Raw genomic sequence first — 18,156 nt, 5'->3', positions numbered from 1 at the left:
GATTCGCACAGAGTACTGACACTGTTTAAAATGTGATGTACAGATTTTCCGCGATCACCTGATCGTATCACCTGAAATGAGTGAATGTCAAAATAATTTCCACCAGAGTTATCTTCTTACAGGTGTCGTGTTTTAACACATCTGCATTTGCTGTATACCAAAATGTTGGAAAATACATCAATCAGTTTACAGTGACTTGTCCAGTAACATTAAAAGGGGAGGGGCATTCTGATGCTTGATGGTGACTCGTGTGAAATGTTATGAACTAAGCAAGGAGAGAACCGTAAGCTTTACATTCAGGTACTCCATTTGTTCAAGATAAAACGACATCATCATCTGAAGTAGTCTATGAAGATTATAATATTTGTAGCATGCAAGGATATCAATTATAGCTGCTCAGACTGCGTAAAGCCATCGACTTACAGGAACAGAGCAACAGCTTTCTGTCTGCACTGTCGCTGTTGATTCGCTAACAAGCAATGAAACCGGCCCTGCAGCTGAGGGTGTGTGTAGCATTTGGATTCTCATGTGTGTACTATTTGTGAATGTCTTTATGGCTGTGGAGGAACTCTAGTGTGGGTTTGAAACAGCAAAGCACTTACTTTAGGTAGCCTTTCATGGTTGCTTTATGCAGCTTCTTCGGCTGGAAGAGAATGGGAGGAGTCGATTTATTTATACAATCCAAGCCACCTGGGTTAATTGATTAGGGGAGAGCTGATTGGTCATTCCCTCCATACACAGAGGAGAGATGAGTTTGTTTTCATGATATATATATATATATATATATATATATATATATATATATATATATATATATATATATATATATATATATATATATATATATATATGTATACTAGCATAACCCGCGCTCTGCGCGACATGTTTGGGTGGGTGTGTTTGAGAAAGGAACTGATGCAGAGTATCAGTCGTAATTTTACTTTAATGCAGTCAGTGGAATAGGATTTCACTGTTTCAGAACCATTTTATTTACTTTTATTGTACCATGCACCTCATATGGTCTTTCAAATAATGTAAGCCGAATATCACGTTACTCGAGCGCAGAACAAAGTCGAAGATAGCGCGACACGAAACCACAAACTCGGAAATAATAAATAAGATGTTTGTATGTATATATAATCTATTTATTACTAAAACTCTCATCTTGTGTATGTATATATGTATGTATAATCTTCTATATATTCGTAAAACTCTCATCTTGTAGATATGTATAATGTATATATGTATGTATGTATGTATGTATGTACTGTATGTTCCCGAAATACATCCAAAACGGTACACGATAGCGCAAACCTTTTAGGGCCACCTCACTCACCATTCGCCTGCAGTGTGCAGTATCAAGTTTCGTTAAAATTGGGCAACGAAAAAAAAATATTTAAAAATCAATTCCCGATTCAGCCAAGCACTCTTCGGGAGTATTTGATCAATGCAAACAACCTCAGCGGTATAGTTCGCTGGAGCTATCTTTTGTTTTTTGTTGAAATGATGTTTCTTCATCAACCGCTGTCACAACGGGAACCCAACGGGTTCACAGGTCGTCCAGTATAATATAATATTGTATGAACAAGTCGAGGGATGGGTCTTGATGTTCATTTTCAACTGACATTTATATTTAAACAAAAGTGTTATTTCAGGTGAAGTAAAACAGAAGTTACGAGAAAGAAACAAGTCAAAATGTTCAACTAATATGCAAATGGTAAGTTTAAAACACGAGGGGGTGGTTGAAGAGGGTTTCTTTTATAAAGAATTTCTGCATTTAATTTTAGTATTTAAGTTGATTTTTGTATTTTTACCTTGAATGTGAATTTTATCCAAGTTCAAGATGATGAATCCTGTGATTTGTAACTTATGTAGTCTCTTCATCCTGTGTCCAAAATGAGCAGTTGAGGCAGTTGTAACAAATTTATAAGAAGGAAATTGTGATGACAAAGCAGTGGCAGAGATAGACTGCTTTCTTTCGTGTCTCCTTGCAACGCATACCAGTTGATACACTTGCAGTGGAAATTTGCTTATCTGTGCAAGTGTGACATTCACAATAACATCAGCAGAGCCACCACATCATCCTTTCCCACTGTGGTGAGTTGACAGTGCAATGAATGGCAACAGCAATGCAAGCTTTGACGAGGTGGTTTGCTGTTGCCTTCCTCTCACTCAGAGAAGGAATTTATAATTTGTTCAGGGTGCCGGCAAAAGCTCGCCCACTCTTCACGAAGGACACCATGGGGTTCTTTAATGACCACCAAGTAATGCTAGCAGATGGGACGCCCAGCTTAATGTCCATCCGAGAGATGGCACACGCATTGATGCCCCGCCCTGCATGTGAAACACCAGTGTGGTGGTTTCAAGCTGGGCTCAGATTGGAACCCAGGCCCGACAGGTCAATGACCATTGTGCACACATCTCGGTCGACTGGCTCTCCTGCCAGCCACACTCATGATTGGACAAGGTAAATCTGACTACAATAACGTACAAACTATTACCGATTATATACAGTATATCATGATATTATGCATGTGCGAATTTATTGGAAGACTTCTTAACCTTCGCATTTTCTCAAAGAAGCAAAGGCAAAAAGCTATAACAAGAGCACTGTGTGTCTGTCTGTCAGTCGCTGAGTCCACACCGGTTCTCAGATCTACTGCAATTTATTCCAACCACGTACCTACCTTCCTCTTGTGATGCTCTGCTTTGTCGAATGCTTCATCTTGAATTTTTATCTTTTCTTTACAATTCATTATATGAAGAAATGGTGAAGTTCCAGAGGTCAACGTGTCAGATCTACCGGAGTCACACTATCGTATGATCGCTGAAGTACCTGGGTTCACCAAGGGGAAATTAAATGTTTCAAAATATTTCCTGCATGACAAATTGGTTGATGTTGGCCCAATATGTTTTTGTATGAATTACAATTTTGAGCGTCACAAAATGTGCTTGGACCACTTTTTATTAATTTTCTTTTGAAAATCGAACAAATCACGACAACCTCAACATACAATCTTCACAAAACACATTACTCGGCCGCTCCTGGGAAAAACCCAGGCAGTGTATAAGAGCATACGGTAGGGCTGAACATGGAAGTGAATTAATAAATCATTATGTGAATGTGTTTTTTTTTTAAAACTGGTAAAATAACAGGGACACATTGAAACACTGATAATTACCTCTACCACCAAAGGTGAAGGAGGTTATGTTTTCACCCCTTTCTGTCCGTCTGTCTGTCTTTCTCACGGTACATTTACGCATTATTATGCGAATTTTAGAATCTCCTCCTGTCAGACCAATATTTTGATCTTGTTTGCCAAAGAACAGTGCGGACAAAGTTTATTAAAAGGGACAAAAAAACAATAACGTGAAAAATGATCTATTTTTATTGACAGAAAGGTTAAACAATGTCTGGGATGAGCTGGTCCAACACGGCATCCAGTGTGGCTTCAAACGCAGCAATTGATGCCACTCGAAGCACATGTTTTTAGGGAGGGCATTCCATGGGATTACAAATCGATGGGAAAAAGCTGAGGAGCAGAAATTCCTTCACTCTAACTGCTTGAAGATTTTCAAAGGGTGTCCACTCCGGGCGTTATCTTGATGAAAGATGAAAAACTCATTTCTGTCTCGGTTTTCATCACCACACACAATCTTAAACACTTCGATAAGATCCCCACAGATGTTCCGGTGCCACATGGAAAAGAGGTTTTGGCGGGAAAGCCTGACGTGGTACAGGAAGGCACGAAGTCCGACAACCATGTGGGTCGTGAGCCGTTGAACACGTTTGATTTTGACGGGACCATGCTTGGACACAGTGTTCAGGTGGAGGTCGTGTGAAGGCCGAAGAGGCAGGGATAAACACCCACAGTGTAAGACAATTAAAATGGCAGGTTTAATGATAAATAACATCCGCCAGGCCATTCGCACAACTGCATCACATTGAGCCGAGGATCAGAACTCGAAATCTGGAGTGAAATCTGAAAATGTGAGGAAATCGGCGATGTTTTGTATTTTGTCGGTTTGTGTGGACCTTTACCGATCGGCTTGCTATCGCTTGCCAAGCCAGCCGTTCCTCATCAACCCCAACCCGAGCACTCAATGATGGTCCGGTTCGTGTCCCGATCGGGATGTACAGTTGGGAGATGAGTCCACAAATGTTAAAATATTCAATTTATGCTTTTTCAGTTGAAAAACAATTAAAAAGCGAACTTAATATTTGAAATGTAAAAATCTTGTTATTTTTGTGATAAAGACCTTTATCGATACAACAGAAGGAATGAAATGGTCCGACACAGCGTGGCAGGGCCAGGGGGCCACAAAACAATGATGTAAAACCAGGACGGCCGTTCACAGTGACGTCACATTCCCACGGAAATCACATTCTCACAAATATCCATGAAGACTCCGGGATGAACAAAATGTCGAAATCCGTCACTGAAGCTTTTTAACGTTTATCAAACAAAGGAAATCGAACAAATTAAAATAAGGAGAAAAATATTATTATTATTAATGACGCAGTGAAGTGATTCTGGTTATGAAACAGATACCTGTGTGTTGCACGTGGATCCGAGGAGAAGAATTCCTTCAGTTCCTCCACGTTTCAACCAATCAAAACGACGCATCGCCTTTCCTCCTTGGTCATTACCTTCTGTCAGAGGTTATCGCCTCCTCTCCACTACTTTGACCAATCAAAGCTCGCTCCGATCCAGAACTTGTCAGAAAACAGCACGAGGTACATCGCCGAACGTGATTGGTCCAATGGTATCACGTGCCGCCGAGAATTGGCGATTCAGTTTGAGGAACATCACGAACATGATTGGTCCGGTCCTGTTTGCTGGAATCCTCGTGCATAACACCGCCCACACAACACACGTGGTGTCCTTTGACCAATCAGGAGCAGAGCAGTTGCAGTATCGTTTCCTTCAGCTCGATTGGTCTTGTCCTGCTCGTGATGTTTTCGGGGTTTTTTTTCGTTGTTGTTGAATCTGTGAGGAGATTATTTTTTCGTTCTTGTTGTAAGTAAATTCCAACTCCTAATGCATGACGAATTACTTGTTTTTGGCTGATACGAGAAGCGAACGTAGAATTCTTCTTCCATTCGCTTCTTAAATATTTCAAATTAAAGTCTTTTTGCGATGAAAACATAAATATTACCCAAACATTACCTTCACAATGACAACGACACCGCCAAGAACACGATCTCATCTGAAAAAATAAATATTTCCTCAACATTACTTTCACAACGACAACGACACCGCCAAGAACAGGATCTCATCTGAAAAAATAAATATTACCTCAACATCACCTTCACAATGACAACTACACCGCCAAGAAAAGGATCTCATCTGAAAAAATAAATATTACCTCAACATCACCTTCACAACAACAACTACACTGCCAAGAACACGATCTCATCTGAAAAAACAAATATTACCTCAACATTACCTTCACAATGACAACTACACCACCAAGAACACGATCTCATCTGAAAAAATAAATATTACCTCAATATTACCTTCACAATGACAACGATACCGCCAAGAACAGGATCTCATCTGAAAAAATAAATATTACCTCAACATTACCTTCACAACAACAACTACACTGCCAAGAACACAATCTCATCTGAAAAAATAAATATTTCCTCAACATTACCTTCACAACGACAACTAAACCGCCAAGAACACGATCTCATCTGAAAAAATAAATATTACCTCAACATTACCTTCACAACGACAACTGCACCGCCAAGAACAGGATCTCATCTAAAAAAATTAATACGAGAAGCGAACGTAGTATTCTACTTCCATTCGCTTCTGACTTTACCTATAACTTGTTCACAACAGTTTACGCAATTTCTGGTGACTTTGGCCTGGATTCGGGATCAGCGATCAAATAATGTAAATCACGACAAAATTATTTTTTGATGATGCGAGAGATATCTTTATTAAAATCAGTGGAGGAAATATATACCATGTCTGATATTACCTGGGTCGTTCATGTCTCCGACGATGCCTTTATCTCCCGGCATGCATCATTCCCCATGACAAAAACCGGAAACAAAAAATAACCAGAAGCAAAAAAAAAAACCGGAAGGAAAAGGGTCACAGCCAACGACACGGATTCCAAATTGCCATGGTATTGTGTTGTTGTTTCCTATTCTCTCAGGTGCACGCATTAAGTATGAAGCTCACTGCGTTCGCCATTAAAAAGAACGATGGCAAAAGAAAAACTTAGCTTTCATCGTTCGGCGCGAAATGCCATGGTGAGCGGAAATGACGTCTTTCTTTCGTTCGAATATGAGAGGGAAGCGTTTCTTGGTTTTTTTTCCGTCAAGCAATACATTCAATGGTTTTCACATACATAACACATTGGTTTCACAAATTTCCATTGAAATATTCGGGTATTTCCGGAAATTTTCGCCATTTCAGTCTCGGACACGGACTGCCATCTAGCGGACGGCCGTGATTGGCTGTCTTGAGGCATGTGGGCATATGGGGGGGAGGGGGACACCGGAGACGTGGTGGCCACCGGGGACATTTCAAACTCGATGCAATTGTATACAGCGCATGCGCTGTAATAATAAATAATGAGATGTACCATTACTCACGATGTCAGCGACTTTATAACAAGGGTTATCATGAATAATATTAATTAAATAAACACACATCTGTTGTGCAGGGTTTCTCAAGAGAATCCCAACTGACAAAAATGAACGTTTTAAATCCTGTTCTCATTTGGGTGAAAGATTTGAAAGAGAAAGGACTCGTGTTGTTCATCAACCTTGGGTCACGTGGTTTTCACCGGAAGAGGTTATTTGGAACAAAAATATATAATTATATCTCGGTTGAGATACCAATGGAGACGAGGGAAGAGGGCGTGGCCACAGTCCATTGTGACATCACAATAAGAATTGCAACAATAGAGAACTCTTTAGACAGGGCGGTATCATTAAATCTTCAGTTCGTGGAGAGCCGTGCACCAGCCATGTTGTTTCGCATCGTGCTGTTTGTGCTCAACATCCTCGGAAGTACAGCGTCCCGTCCATCACAGCAGGTAAGTGGGGATTGTGAGAAATAACAAAGTATTGTACTTGGGGAAGGTAAACAACACGATCGGAGTCACTTTCTTTCGAGCTTGGTAAACACAGACTGGGATTTCACTCATAAACAGGAATAAAACAGGTAAAACCAGGTATCCCATCTCGTATTTAATTAATAAACGGTATAAGGTTTCAAAGACGTATAAATTGACTCCATGGTATTTTTAAACGGATCGTTTTGTGAGTATTTGACGGAGCCGCCATTTTCCCCGTGCTCTCCCGACCGATGGAGAACAACACTCCCCACCAAACTACGTGATACTAATTTACAAATGTTCGATTTCACAAGGAACAAACATGGGTGGAAACATCACCTTCGTCCACCTTCAGTAGTGGATGTGTTGAGAATACGAGGTGGTTTGGTGTGAATCGAAAAAGGTTTATCTATTTATGACGTATGCACGTACAAACACAAAATGAATGTTCATTCACACGAATACCAAAGAGATATAAATAAATAAGGAGGGAAATGTACCATTACTCACTATGTAAGCTCCTTTATAACTGGGGTTATCATGAATAACTGATTAAATAAACACACGCCTGTTGTGCAAGGTTTCTAATGAGAATCCCAACTGATCAAAATGAACGTTTTAAATCCTGTGCTCATTGGGGTAAAAGATTTGAAAGAGAAAGGACTCGTGTTGTTCATCAACCTTGGGTCACGTGGTTTTCACTGGAAGAGGTTATTTGGAACAAAAATATGTATAATTAGATCTCGGTTGAGATATCAATGCAGACGAGGGAAGGGGGCGTGGCCACAGACCATTGTGACATCACAATAAGAAGTGTAACAATAGCAAACTATTTAGACAGAGCGGTATCATTAAATCTTCAGTTCGTGGAGAGCCGTGCACCAACCATGTTGTTTCCCATCGCGCTGTTCGTGCTCACCATCCTCGGAAGTGGAGTGTCCCGTCCGTCACAGCAGGTAATTGGGGATTGTGAGAAAAAACAACGTATTGTACTTGGGGAAGGTAAACAACACGATCGGAGTCACTTTCTTTGGAGCTTGGTAAACCGAGACTGGGATTTCACGAATAAACAGGAATAAAACAGGTAAAACCAGGTATCCCAGCTCGAATTTAATGAATAAACAGGATTAAAACAGGTAACATCAGGAACCCCAGCTCGTGTTCAATTCATAAACAGGATTAAAATAGGTAACAGCAGGTGTCCCAGCTCGTACTTAATTAATAAACAGCATTAAAATAGGAAACACAAGGTATCTCAGCTCGTATTTAATTAATAAACAGGATTAAAACAGGTAACACCAGGTAACCCAGCTCGTATTTCATTCATACACAGGATTAAAACAGGGAACACCAGGTATCCCAGCTCGTGTACAATTGATGAACAGGATTAAACCAGGTAATGCCAGGTACCCCAGCTCATGTTCAATTCATAAACAGGAATAAAATAGGTAACAGCAGGTGTCCCAGCTCGTATTTAATTAATAAACAGGATTAAAACAGGTAACACCAGGTATCCCAGCTCGTATTTAATTAATAAACAGGATTAAAACAGGTAACAGCAGGTGTCCCAGCTCGTATTTAATTAATAAACAGGATTAAAACAGGTAACAGCAGGTGTCCCAGGTCGTATTTAATTAATAAACAGGATTAAAACAGGTAACAGCAGGTGTCCCAGGTCGTATTTAATTAATAAACAGGATTAAAAAAGGTAACACCAGGTATCCCAGCTCGTATTTAATTAATAAACAGGATTAAAACAGGTAACAACAGGTATCCCAGCTCGTATTTAATTAATAAACAGGATTAAAACAGGTAACACCAGGTATCCCAGCTCGTATTTAATTATGAAACACGATAAAAACAGGTAACACCAGGTATCCCAGCTCGTGTATAATTAATAAATAGGATTAAAACAGGTAACAACAGGTATCCCAGCTCGTGTATAATTAATAAGCAGGATTAAAACAGGTAACAACAGGTATCCCAGCTCATGTATAATTAATAAACAGGATTAAAACAGGTCACACCAGGTATCCCAGGTCGTATTTAATGATGAAACAAGATTAAAACAGGTAACACCAGGTATCCCAGCTCGTGTATAATTAATTAATAGGATTAAAACAGGTAACAACAGGTATCCCAGCTCATGTATAATTAATAAACAGGATTAAAACAGGTAACACCAGGAACCCCAGCTCATATTTAATTAATGAACAGGATTAAAACAGGTAACACCAGGTACCCCAGCTCGTATTTAATTAATAAACAGGATTAAACCAGGTAACACCAGGTATCCCATCTCGTATTTAATTAATAAACGGTATTAGGTTTCCAAGACTTATTAATTGACTCCAAAGTATTTTTAAACGGATCGTTTTGTGAGTATTTAACGGAGCCGCCATTTTCCCCGTGCTCTCCCTTCCGATGGAGAACAACACTCCCCACCAAACTACGTTATACTAATTGACAAATGTTCGATTTCACAAGGAACAAACATGGGTGGAAACATCACCTTCATCCACCTTCAGTAGTGGATGTGTTGAGAATACGAGGTGGTTCGGTGTGAATCTATAAGAGGTTATCTATTTATTACGTATGCACGTACAAACACAAAATGAATGTTCATTCACACCAATACCAAAGAGATATAAATAAATAAGGAGGTGTGCCATTACTCACTTTGTAAGCTCCTTGAAACTGGGGTTGTCATTAATAACATTAATTAAATAAACACACATCTGTTGTGCAAGGTTTCAAAAGAGAATCCCAACTGATCAAAATGAACGTTTTAAATCCTGTGCTCATTGGGGTAAAATATTTGAAATAGAAAGGACTCGTGTTGTTCATCAACCTTGGGTCACATGGTTTTCACTGGAAGAGGTTATTTGGAACAAAAAATGTAAAATTAGATCTCGGTTGAGATATCAATGCAGACGAGGGAAGGGGGCGTGGCCACAGACCATTGTGACATCACAATAAGAAGTGCAACAATAGCAAACTATTTAGACAGAGCGGTATCATTAAATCTTCAGTTCGTGGAGAGCCGTGCACCAACCATGTTGTTTCCCATCGCGCTGTTCGTGCTCACCATCCTCGGAAGTGGAGCGTCCAGTCCATCACAGCAGGTAAGTGGGGATTGTGAGAAAAAACAACGTATTGTACTTGGGGAAGGTAAACAACACGATCGGAGTCACTTTCTTTGGAGCTTGGTAAACCGAGACTGGGATTTCACGAATAAACAGGAATAAAACAGGTAAAACCAGGTATCCCAGCTCGAATTTAATGAATAAACAGGATTAAAACAGGTAACATCAGGAACCCCAGCTCGTGTATAATTTATAAATCGGATTAAAACAGGTAACGCCAGATATCCCAGCTGGTATTTAATTGACAGGATTAAAACAGGGAACACCAGGAACCCCAGCTCGTTTTCAATTCATAAACAGCATTAAAACAGGTAACAACAGGTATCCCAGCTCATGTATTATTTATAAACAGGATTAAAACAGGTAACGCCATGTATCCCAGCTTGTGTTTAATTAATAAACAGAATTAAAACAGGTAATGCCAGGTATCCGAGCTCGTATTTAAATAATAAACAGAATTAAAACAGGTAATGCCAGGTGTCCCAGTTCGTGTATAATTAATAAACAGAATTAAAACAGGTTACGCCAGGAACCCAAGTTCGTCTTTCATTAAAAAATGTGATTAAAACAGGTAACACCAGGTATCCCAGCTCGTATTTAATTCATGAACAGGATTAAAACACTGAACGCCAGGAACCCCAGCTCATGTATAATAAATAAACAGCATTAAAACAGGTAACAACAGGTATCCCAGCTCGTGTTCAATTAATAAACAGCATGAGAAGAGGTAACACCAGGTACCCCAGCTCATGTATAATTTTCAACAGGATTAAAACAGGTAACGCCATGTATCCCAGCTCGTGTTTCATTAATAAACAGAATTAAAACAGGTAACACAAGGTACCCCAGCTCATATTTCATGAATAAACAGCATTGAAACAGGTAACGCCAGGAACCCCAGCTCGGATTTAATTAATAAACAGGATAAAAAGAGGTAACACCAGGTACCCCAGCTCATGTATAATTAATTAATAAACAGGATGAGAACAGGTAACACCAGGAACCCCAGCTCGTATTTAATTAATAAACAGGATTAAAACAGGTAACACCAGGTACCCCAGCTCATGTATAATTAATAAACAGCATTAGAACTCGTAACACCAGGAACCCCAGCTCGTATTTCATGAATAAACAGGATTAAAACAGGTAACACCAGGTATCCCAGCTCGTGTTTAATTAATAAACAGGATTAGAACAGGAAACACCAGGAACCCCACCTTGTGTTCAATTAATAAACAGCATTAAAACAGGTAACAACAGGTATCCCACCTCGTGTATAATTTATAAACAGGATTAAAACAGGTGACGCCAGGTATCCCAGCTCATGTTCAATTAATAAACAGCATTAGAAGAGGGAACACCAGGTACCCCAGCTCATGTATAATTTAAAAACAGGTTTAAAACAGGTAACACCAGGAACCCCACCTTGTGTTCAATTAATAAACAGGATCAGAACAGGGAACACCAGGAACCCCAGCTCGTATTTAATTAATAAACAGGATGAGAACAGGTAACACCAGGTACCCCAGCTCATTTGTAGATAATGGACAGGATTAAAACAGGTAACACCAGTAACCCCAACTCCTGTATAATTAATAAACGGTATAAGGTTTCAAAGACGTATTAATTGACTCCATCGTATTTTTAAACGGATCATTTTGTGAGTATTTCACGGAGACGCCATTTTCCCCGTGCTCTCCCTTCCGATGGAGAACAACACTCCCTACCAAACTCCGTTATCCTAATTTACAAATGTTCGATTTCACAAGGAACAAACATGGGTGGAAACATCACCTTCGTCCACCTTCAGTAGTGGATGTGTTGAGAATACGAGGTGGTTCGGTGTGAATAGATAAAATATTATCTATTTATTACGTATGCACGTGCAAACACGAAATGAATGTTCATTCACACTAATACCAAAGAGATATAAATAAATAAGGAGGTGTACCATTACTCACTCTGTAAGCTCCTTTATAACAAGGGTTATCATGAATAACATTAATTAAATAAACACACGTCTGTTGTGCAAGGTTTCTCATGAGAATCCCAACTGATAAAAATGAACGAGTTAAATCCTGTTCTCATTTGGGTAAAAGATTTGAAAGAGAAAGGACTCGTGTTGTTCATCAACCTTGGGTCACGTGATCTTCACTGGAAGAGGTTGTTTGGAACAAAAATATGTAGTTATATCTCTGTTGAGATATGAATGCAGAGGAGGGAAGGGGGCCTGGCCACTGTCCATTGTGACATCACAATAAGACGTGCCACAATAGAGAACTCTTGAGACAGAGCGGTATCATTAAATCTTCAGTTCGTGGAGAGCCGTGCACCAGCCATGTTGTTTCCCATCGCGCTGTTTGTGCTCAACATCCTCGGAAGTGAAGTGTCCCGTCCATCACAGCAGGTAAGTGGGGATTGTGAGAAATAACAACGTATTGGACTTGGGGAAGGTAAACAACACGATCGGAGTCACTTTCTTTTCAGCTTGGTAAATCAGGACCGGAGGGAGGATTTAAAATGGGGGGAGTTGGTTGGTCTTGGAGTGAGGGGTGTGTTGTTTTCACAAGTTTGACCAATCAGAGCATGATGGGCCGTCCCATCGAGTTCCGATCAAAGTTTGGATTTAAGTTCAATTCACCAAGTGATTCCTGACAGGAAACACAACATGTCAGAAAAGGGAATACACAGATTTACATCCTTGTCGTCAACTTTACTTTTTATCATATCACAAGTACATTCATCATCTTGAAACATCTATCATACAATGTTGTTTTCATAATTTGTTGATTGAAATTCTCCCATAACAAGGCTGAAAGCAACTCAAGGTTTTTGGGTTGTATACAGTGCGTACTGTAATCAGTAATCACACCGACTCCAATCAGGTGATCACCAAAAAATTGGCGATATTGGCCGTGTGTGTGTGTGTGTGTGTGTGTGTGTGTGTGTGTGTGTGTGTGTGTGTGTGTGTGTGTGTGTGTGTGTGTGTGTGTGTGTGTGTGTGTGTGTGTGTGTGTGTGTGTGTGTTGTTCAAAAGCAAAACATTCTCACGTCTGACTCCCCAACCTCAACACCCCTCTCTGTCACTCTTTCTTTGTCCCATCCACACTCCTCCCCCTCCTCATACAGTGCAGCACCCTCCTTCCATATCCCTCTCCATTGTTTCCTCTCTCTCTCTCTCTGGATGTTGGTTGTGTCCGGACAGTGGTTATCTCTGGACGTGTCTGGACAGTGGTTACCTCTGAGCGGTGTTTGTATCCAGACTTGCCAGTGTTGTATTTATCTCCGGACATGGCTGGGTGGCGAGTGTCTCCAGACAGCTTGGATCCGGACACGACAGGGCATTGCTTTTCTCTGGATGCGTCTGGGCAGTGTTTGTCTCTGGATTTCTCTGAGCGCTGTTTGTCTCCAAGCGGTGTTTGTCTCCAAGCGGTGTTTGTCTCCAAGCGGTGTTTGTCTCCAAGCGGTGTTTGTCTCCAAGCGGTGTTTGTCTCCGGACGGTGTTTTCCTCTGGACATGTCCGAGTGGTGTTGGTCTCCAAGCAGTATTTCTCATATTATCAGTATAAAATGGAAAATCATTTTGATGAGACTATGAATCGGAATTAATGCTCCACCACACGTGTGCCTTCCATTCTTCTCACCTCACGGTGCCGTCACTTCCTCCACCCCTCCTCTCTCTGCTTTCCTCCTTGCTCCCACACCCCTCCTTGCTCTCCCCCTCCACCCTCCCTCTGCCCCCCTATTTTGTCCCAACTTATAGTATTCCCATCAGTGAAGTGACAGGTAGTGTTTGATAGTCTAAAATACATACATCCAGCAAGTGGATTAGCAAACACTAGTCCCAGAATGCTTTCCCTCCATGCCCTTCGAATCTCCTCTCTCATCATCACTCAGTTATTGCATAAACGAGTAAACTCTCGACCATTCCATGAGCCATCGTGTTTGTATTTAAAACATTTCAAGATAATGTTCTTATTTTGTCATGAACTTTTAGATTTCGTAAAATATTTGTAAAAACATTGTTTAGTTAATTTTAAATGAAAAATAAACATTCCTCCTTCCCCTGCCCTTGTCTATTTCCACAGGTTTACCAGAATGATGCTGTTGAGGATGGAGGGATGTCTGTGGTTCGCGACGTCGCGTTCATCGTGACTTCCTTCCTTTTATTTTATGTTGTAATCACATTTGATCCGTCATGTTGGTTCAACAACAAGGGGAGCCCCAAAAGAAAGCTTTGCATTCACTGGTAAAGAACACAAGTGACTTATTCATCAATATCTATCATACCTTCATCCACGAGAGAACAAGATCGCTCAGATATTTGGAGAGAGTTTATTGTGTACGATGATATGTTGGATTAAAAAGGACGAGAATTTTTTTTTCTTGCAAATGGAATGTGTTGTTTAATTGTTGGAAGGGATGATAAGGTGTCCAAAATCCATTGGTAACATTTTTTTCATCCAATGTTCTGGGGCCATTTTGAATTTCAAGATGGCCACCATGTTACACCAAATTTCCCAACAACTTGGGCTTTGAATGTCATATGAAGTCTATTTTGGTGGCAATACCCACATTTGTCATGCAAAGAAGTTAAAATTTTCTCAAAGTTCTGGATGGTGACCATCTTGGATTTCAAAATGGCTGCCATGAACAAACCCACTTTTGCTGCATTAATCAAGTTAAATTTGGTGTAAATACCTCATTAGTCATTTGCAGGTCCGGTGGAACTTTGGAAAGCCTTCACTTTGGGAAGCTGTTTGTAATTATAGTTGTGTATTCACTAACCTGTGTGTCAAAAAAAACCTGCAAAAGTTTCAGCAGTCTGTCTTGTAATTCATGAAAAATCTGCACTTCTGCAATTCAGCAATGTCGATATACTGCCCGTCATCAACTTGGTCTTGCAGAACACTGAAGAACTCTTAGTCTGTGGCAATAAATGCAACATTCACTGAAGGCTGAATGATTCGTACCCTGTTTTCAAGAGTTTTCACTTCATAACATGGACGCTGAATGTGCTTTTCCCAGTTTTTTGTGAAGCAGGACCTGCAGTGTTCAAAACGTCACGAGACAGAAATCTCCAGAAGACAGAAATCTCCAGAGGATGAGACAGTGAATCTCCAGAAGATGAGATGGGGAATCTCCAGAAGATGAGACGGTGAATCTCCAGAAGACAGAAATCTCCAGAGGACGAGACAGTGAATCTCCAGAAGATGAGACGGTGAATCTCCAGAAGACGGAAATCTCCAGAAGACGAGGCAGTGAATCTCCAGAAGACAGAAATCTCCAGAGGACGAGACAGTGAATCTCCAGAAGACAGAAATCTCCAGAGGACGAGACAGTGAATCTCCAGAAGACAGAAATCTCCAGAGGACGAGACAGTGAATCTCCAGAAGATGAGACGGTGAATCTCCAGAAGACAGAAATCTCCAGAAGACGAGGCAGTGAATATCCAGAACACAGAAATCTACAGAGGACGAGACAGTGAATCTCCAGAAGACAGAAATCTCCAGAGGACGAGACAGTGAATCTCCAGAAGATGAGACGGTGAATCTCCAGAAGACAGAAATCTCCAGAAGACGAGGCAGTGAATATCCAGAACACAGAAATCTACAGAGGACGAGACAGTGAATCTCCAGAAGACAGAAATCTCCAGAAGACAGAAATCTCCAGAGGATGAGACAGTGAATCTCCAGAAGACAGAAATCTCCAGAGGATGAGACAGTGAATCTCCAGAAGACGAGACAGTGAATCTCCAGAAGACAGCATGTCGGCAAGCCGAACTTTCCAGGCATCATAATGACTGCTGTTTACAATTTCTTGGATTGTTTCCTCCCATGTTACCAGGAATTGTCCCTTCTGGAGTTTTTCACGCACAATGGGCTCTTCCTCATCTGTGATTCGTTGACAAAATACACATTTTGATTTGACAAACACTGAGCTGCTGAAACTAGTATACTTAATAGATTCTGAAGCACTGGGTCATCCTCTTTGTCAGTGAAGTTGTCTTGTGAAGGAACAGCAAGTTTGCTTCTTCTTTCATCTCGATCCAGGTGACTCAGTTTTATCCAGGTGACTCGGTTTTATCCAGGTGACTTGGTTTTTTAATGTCAATCTCTGTGGAAAGTGGCTTTCTTCGCTTTGAGCTTGTCTGCTCCAATTCAAAGCAGCCTTTGTCCAACTCACACAAATTCTGGATTGTCATAATCTGCCTGTTCTGTGCACACTTTGGAAAAGTTTCAAATGCTGATTCTTTGAAGGTTCTTTCTGTTTTAAGTATCAACAAGCTTTTCATCAGTATCTGTCTGGCAATACAAGCAGAGTTTAATTCTGTTGTTGGTTTGTTGAACGGGAGCTCTTTTGTGGATGCCATCATGTTTCCCATTACATAAAGTGAAACATGAGAAGTTGATGATGATTCAAGTGATAGAACAACGAGCTCTTTGTTTTTGTAAGAACAATCTATCTGAAATAATGAAGGACAACCAGACGTGGATAGATTCTACGTGATGATTTCCTTGATATTCAGATTGATTTTGTTATTGGATGTGTAAACAGAACATTTCCCAATTCACCAAATGCTTGTTCCTTGTTGCCTCCGTATTTTGTTAATTTTTAACACAGTTTCCTCATCGCTCTTGCTATTTACTGAGTGATACTTTCTTCTCACACAGCTCTTTCTTTCTCACACTTCTTCCTTTGATAACTTGATCCATGGTGAATGTTCTAAAAAAGTCCATTTACCATTATCTTCATCGATGAAGTATAAGTGATGTAATTTAATTTCTTCAGACACAGCACGTGATGATATGAATGATGTTCCACGAATGTGACACAAGTTGAAACCTCTGACTGGATTTTATGTTCAAACAAAGTGGCAATGATGTTTTAAGGAAGACTCTTGAAGGTGACTCATTTGACATTTCTTGTCAATATAAACTAAAACTCCACCTACGAAGTGTTGATTTCCAAGGAATAGTTTGTTTGTGAACGTCAAAGTTGTGGGAAAAAATCCTTCTGAAACGGCAGGTATTTTAAAAACCCAAGATACCCACCAAATGACTTCATGACAAAATGTTACCGATGGAATTCCAGCAAAGTAAGGCTTGATTTACAAAAAAGTCACAATTTCCTTCTTCAGCAAAAACAAATGCAAAAGTTCATAACATCCTCGACCATTACATGAGATTCTTCAAATAATCAAGTGTGATTCATCGTTCCACACCGTTCCTACGGACATTGTTTAAGTTACATCTGCATGCTCCATATTCCGTATCCTCCAGAATTGTAACACTCGTGGAACATGTTTGTTTATGCTTTGCAAAACCATGTGTTCAATACTTTTCATGTGATGTAAAACTTCATTTAAGCTTGAACTGAGAATGTTTGTTTGTTTTGTTGCAGTTTACGATGTCGATGCAAAGTGAAACGGAAAAATGAATCGAAACTTAATCCACCGTTGGTCACGGAGGTTCGGGAAACTGAACCCCTTGAGATTCAGAAAGCAGAGGGAAAGGAAGTTCTGGAAATTACTGACAAAATGGAGTTCACAGCAAAACAGAACTTTGGTAATGATGAACAAGAGGAAGAATATCAAAAAGAGAAAGAAAAGGTTTTACGAGCAGAGGAAGAAAAGCTTCAGGAATATGAGGCTCGGTTGGTCGAAAATGAAAGAAATCTTGTACAAAGAGAGAAGTTTGTGCAGGAAATGGAACATGAGTTGATGGAAAAGGACGTGCAATGGAAACTGGAAAAAGAGTTATGGCAAAAGGAGGAAAAGGACCGGAAGAAAGGAGAGGAGGAACAGCAGAGGCAGAAAAATGAAAAAGAACAGAGAAAGATAAATGAACAGTGGAGGAAAAATGAGGAAGAACAGAGGAAAAATGAAGAAAAGCTCAGGATGAGAAAGAAAGAAGAATCTGCACGAA

At 40.2% G+C, this 18,156-nt stretch overlaps 1 protein-coding gene and 1 long non-coding RNA gene across 18 annotated transcripts in view; one reads left to right on the top strand and one right to left on the bottom strand.

Annotated features, from left to right (window-relative positions):
* LOC147022512 (uncharacterized) overlaps window positions 1–18,156 on the bottom strand; it is a 155,007-nt gene that overhangs the window by 33,348 nt on the left and 103,503 nt on the right. For 5 of the 17 annotated variants that reach the window (XR_015061291.1, XR_015061287.1, XR_015061288.1 and 2 more), the window contains one exon: window positions 14,323–14,474. The exons of 6 other annotated variants lie outside the window; for them this stretch is intronic. Coding sequence is in view for 3 of the 11 variants with exons in the window: in XM_085893494.1 (XP_085749620.1) it covers window positions 4,554–4,628 (75 nt within the window). In the remaining 8 variants the exon portion in view is untranslated. Of the gene's footprint in view, window positions 1–602; window positions 644–4,553; window positions 5,209–7,634; window positions 12,881–14,322; window positions 14,475–18,156 lie in introns of those variants that run through there. 6 more of the 17 variants (XR_015061294.1, XR_015061290.1, XM_085893494.1 and 3 more) reach the window with 6 other exon arrangements.
* LOC147022516 (uncharacterized) lies at window positions 7,954–17,771 on the top strand. Its single transcript, XR_015061295.1, has 3 exons — window positions 7,954–8,039; window positions 14,317–14,477; window positions 17,633–17,771. It is a non-coding gene; the product is annotated as an uncharacterized LOC147022516 (long non-coding RNA).

This window comes from Eptatretus burgeri, chromosome 8 (assembly GCF_056783735.1).
Source record: "Eptatretus burgeri isolate ZD-2024b chromosome 8, Ebu_testis_v1, whole genome shotgun sequence".
Lineage (NCBI taxonomy): Eukaryota > Metazoa > Chordata > Myxini > Myxiniformes > Myxinidae > Eptatretus > Eptatretus burgeri.
The sequence above is the reverse complement of the archived record's forward strand: the minus strand, read 5'-3'. Positions and strand labels throughout refer to the sequence as shown.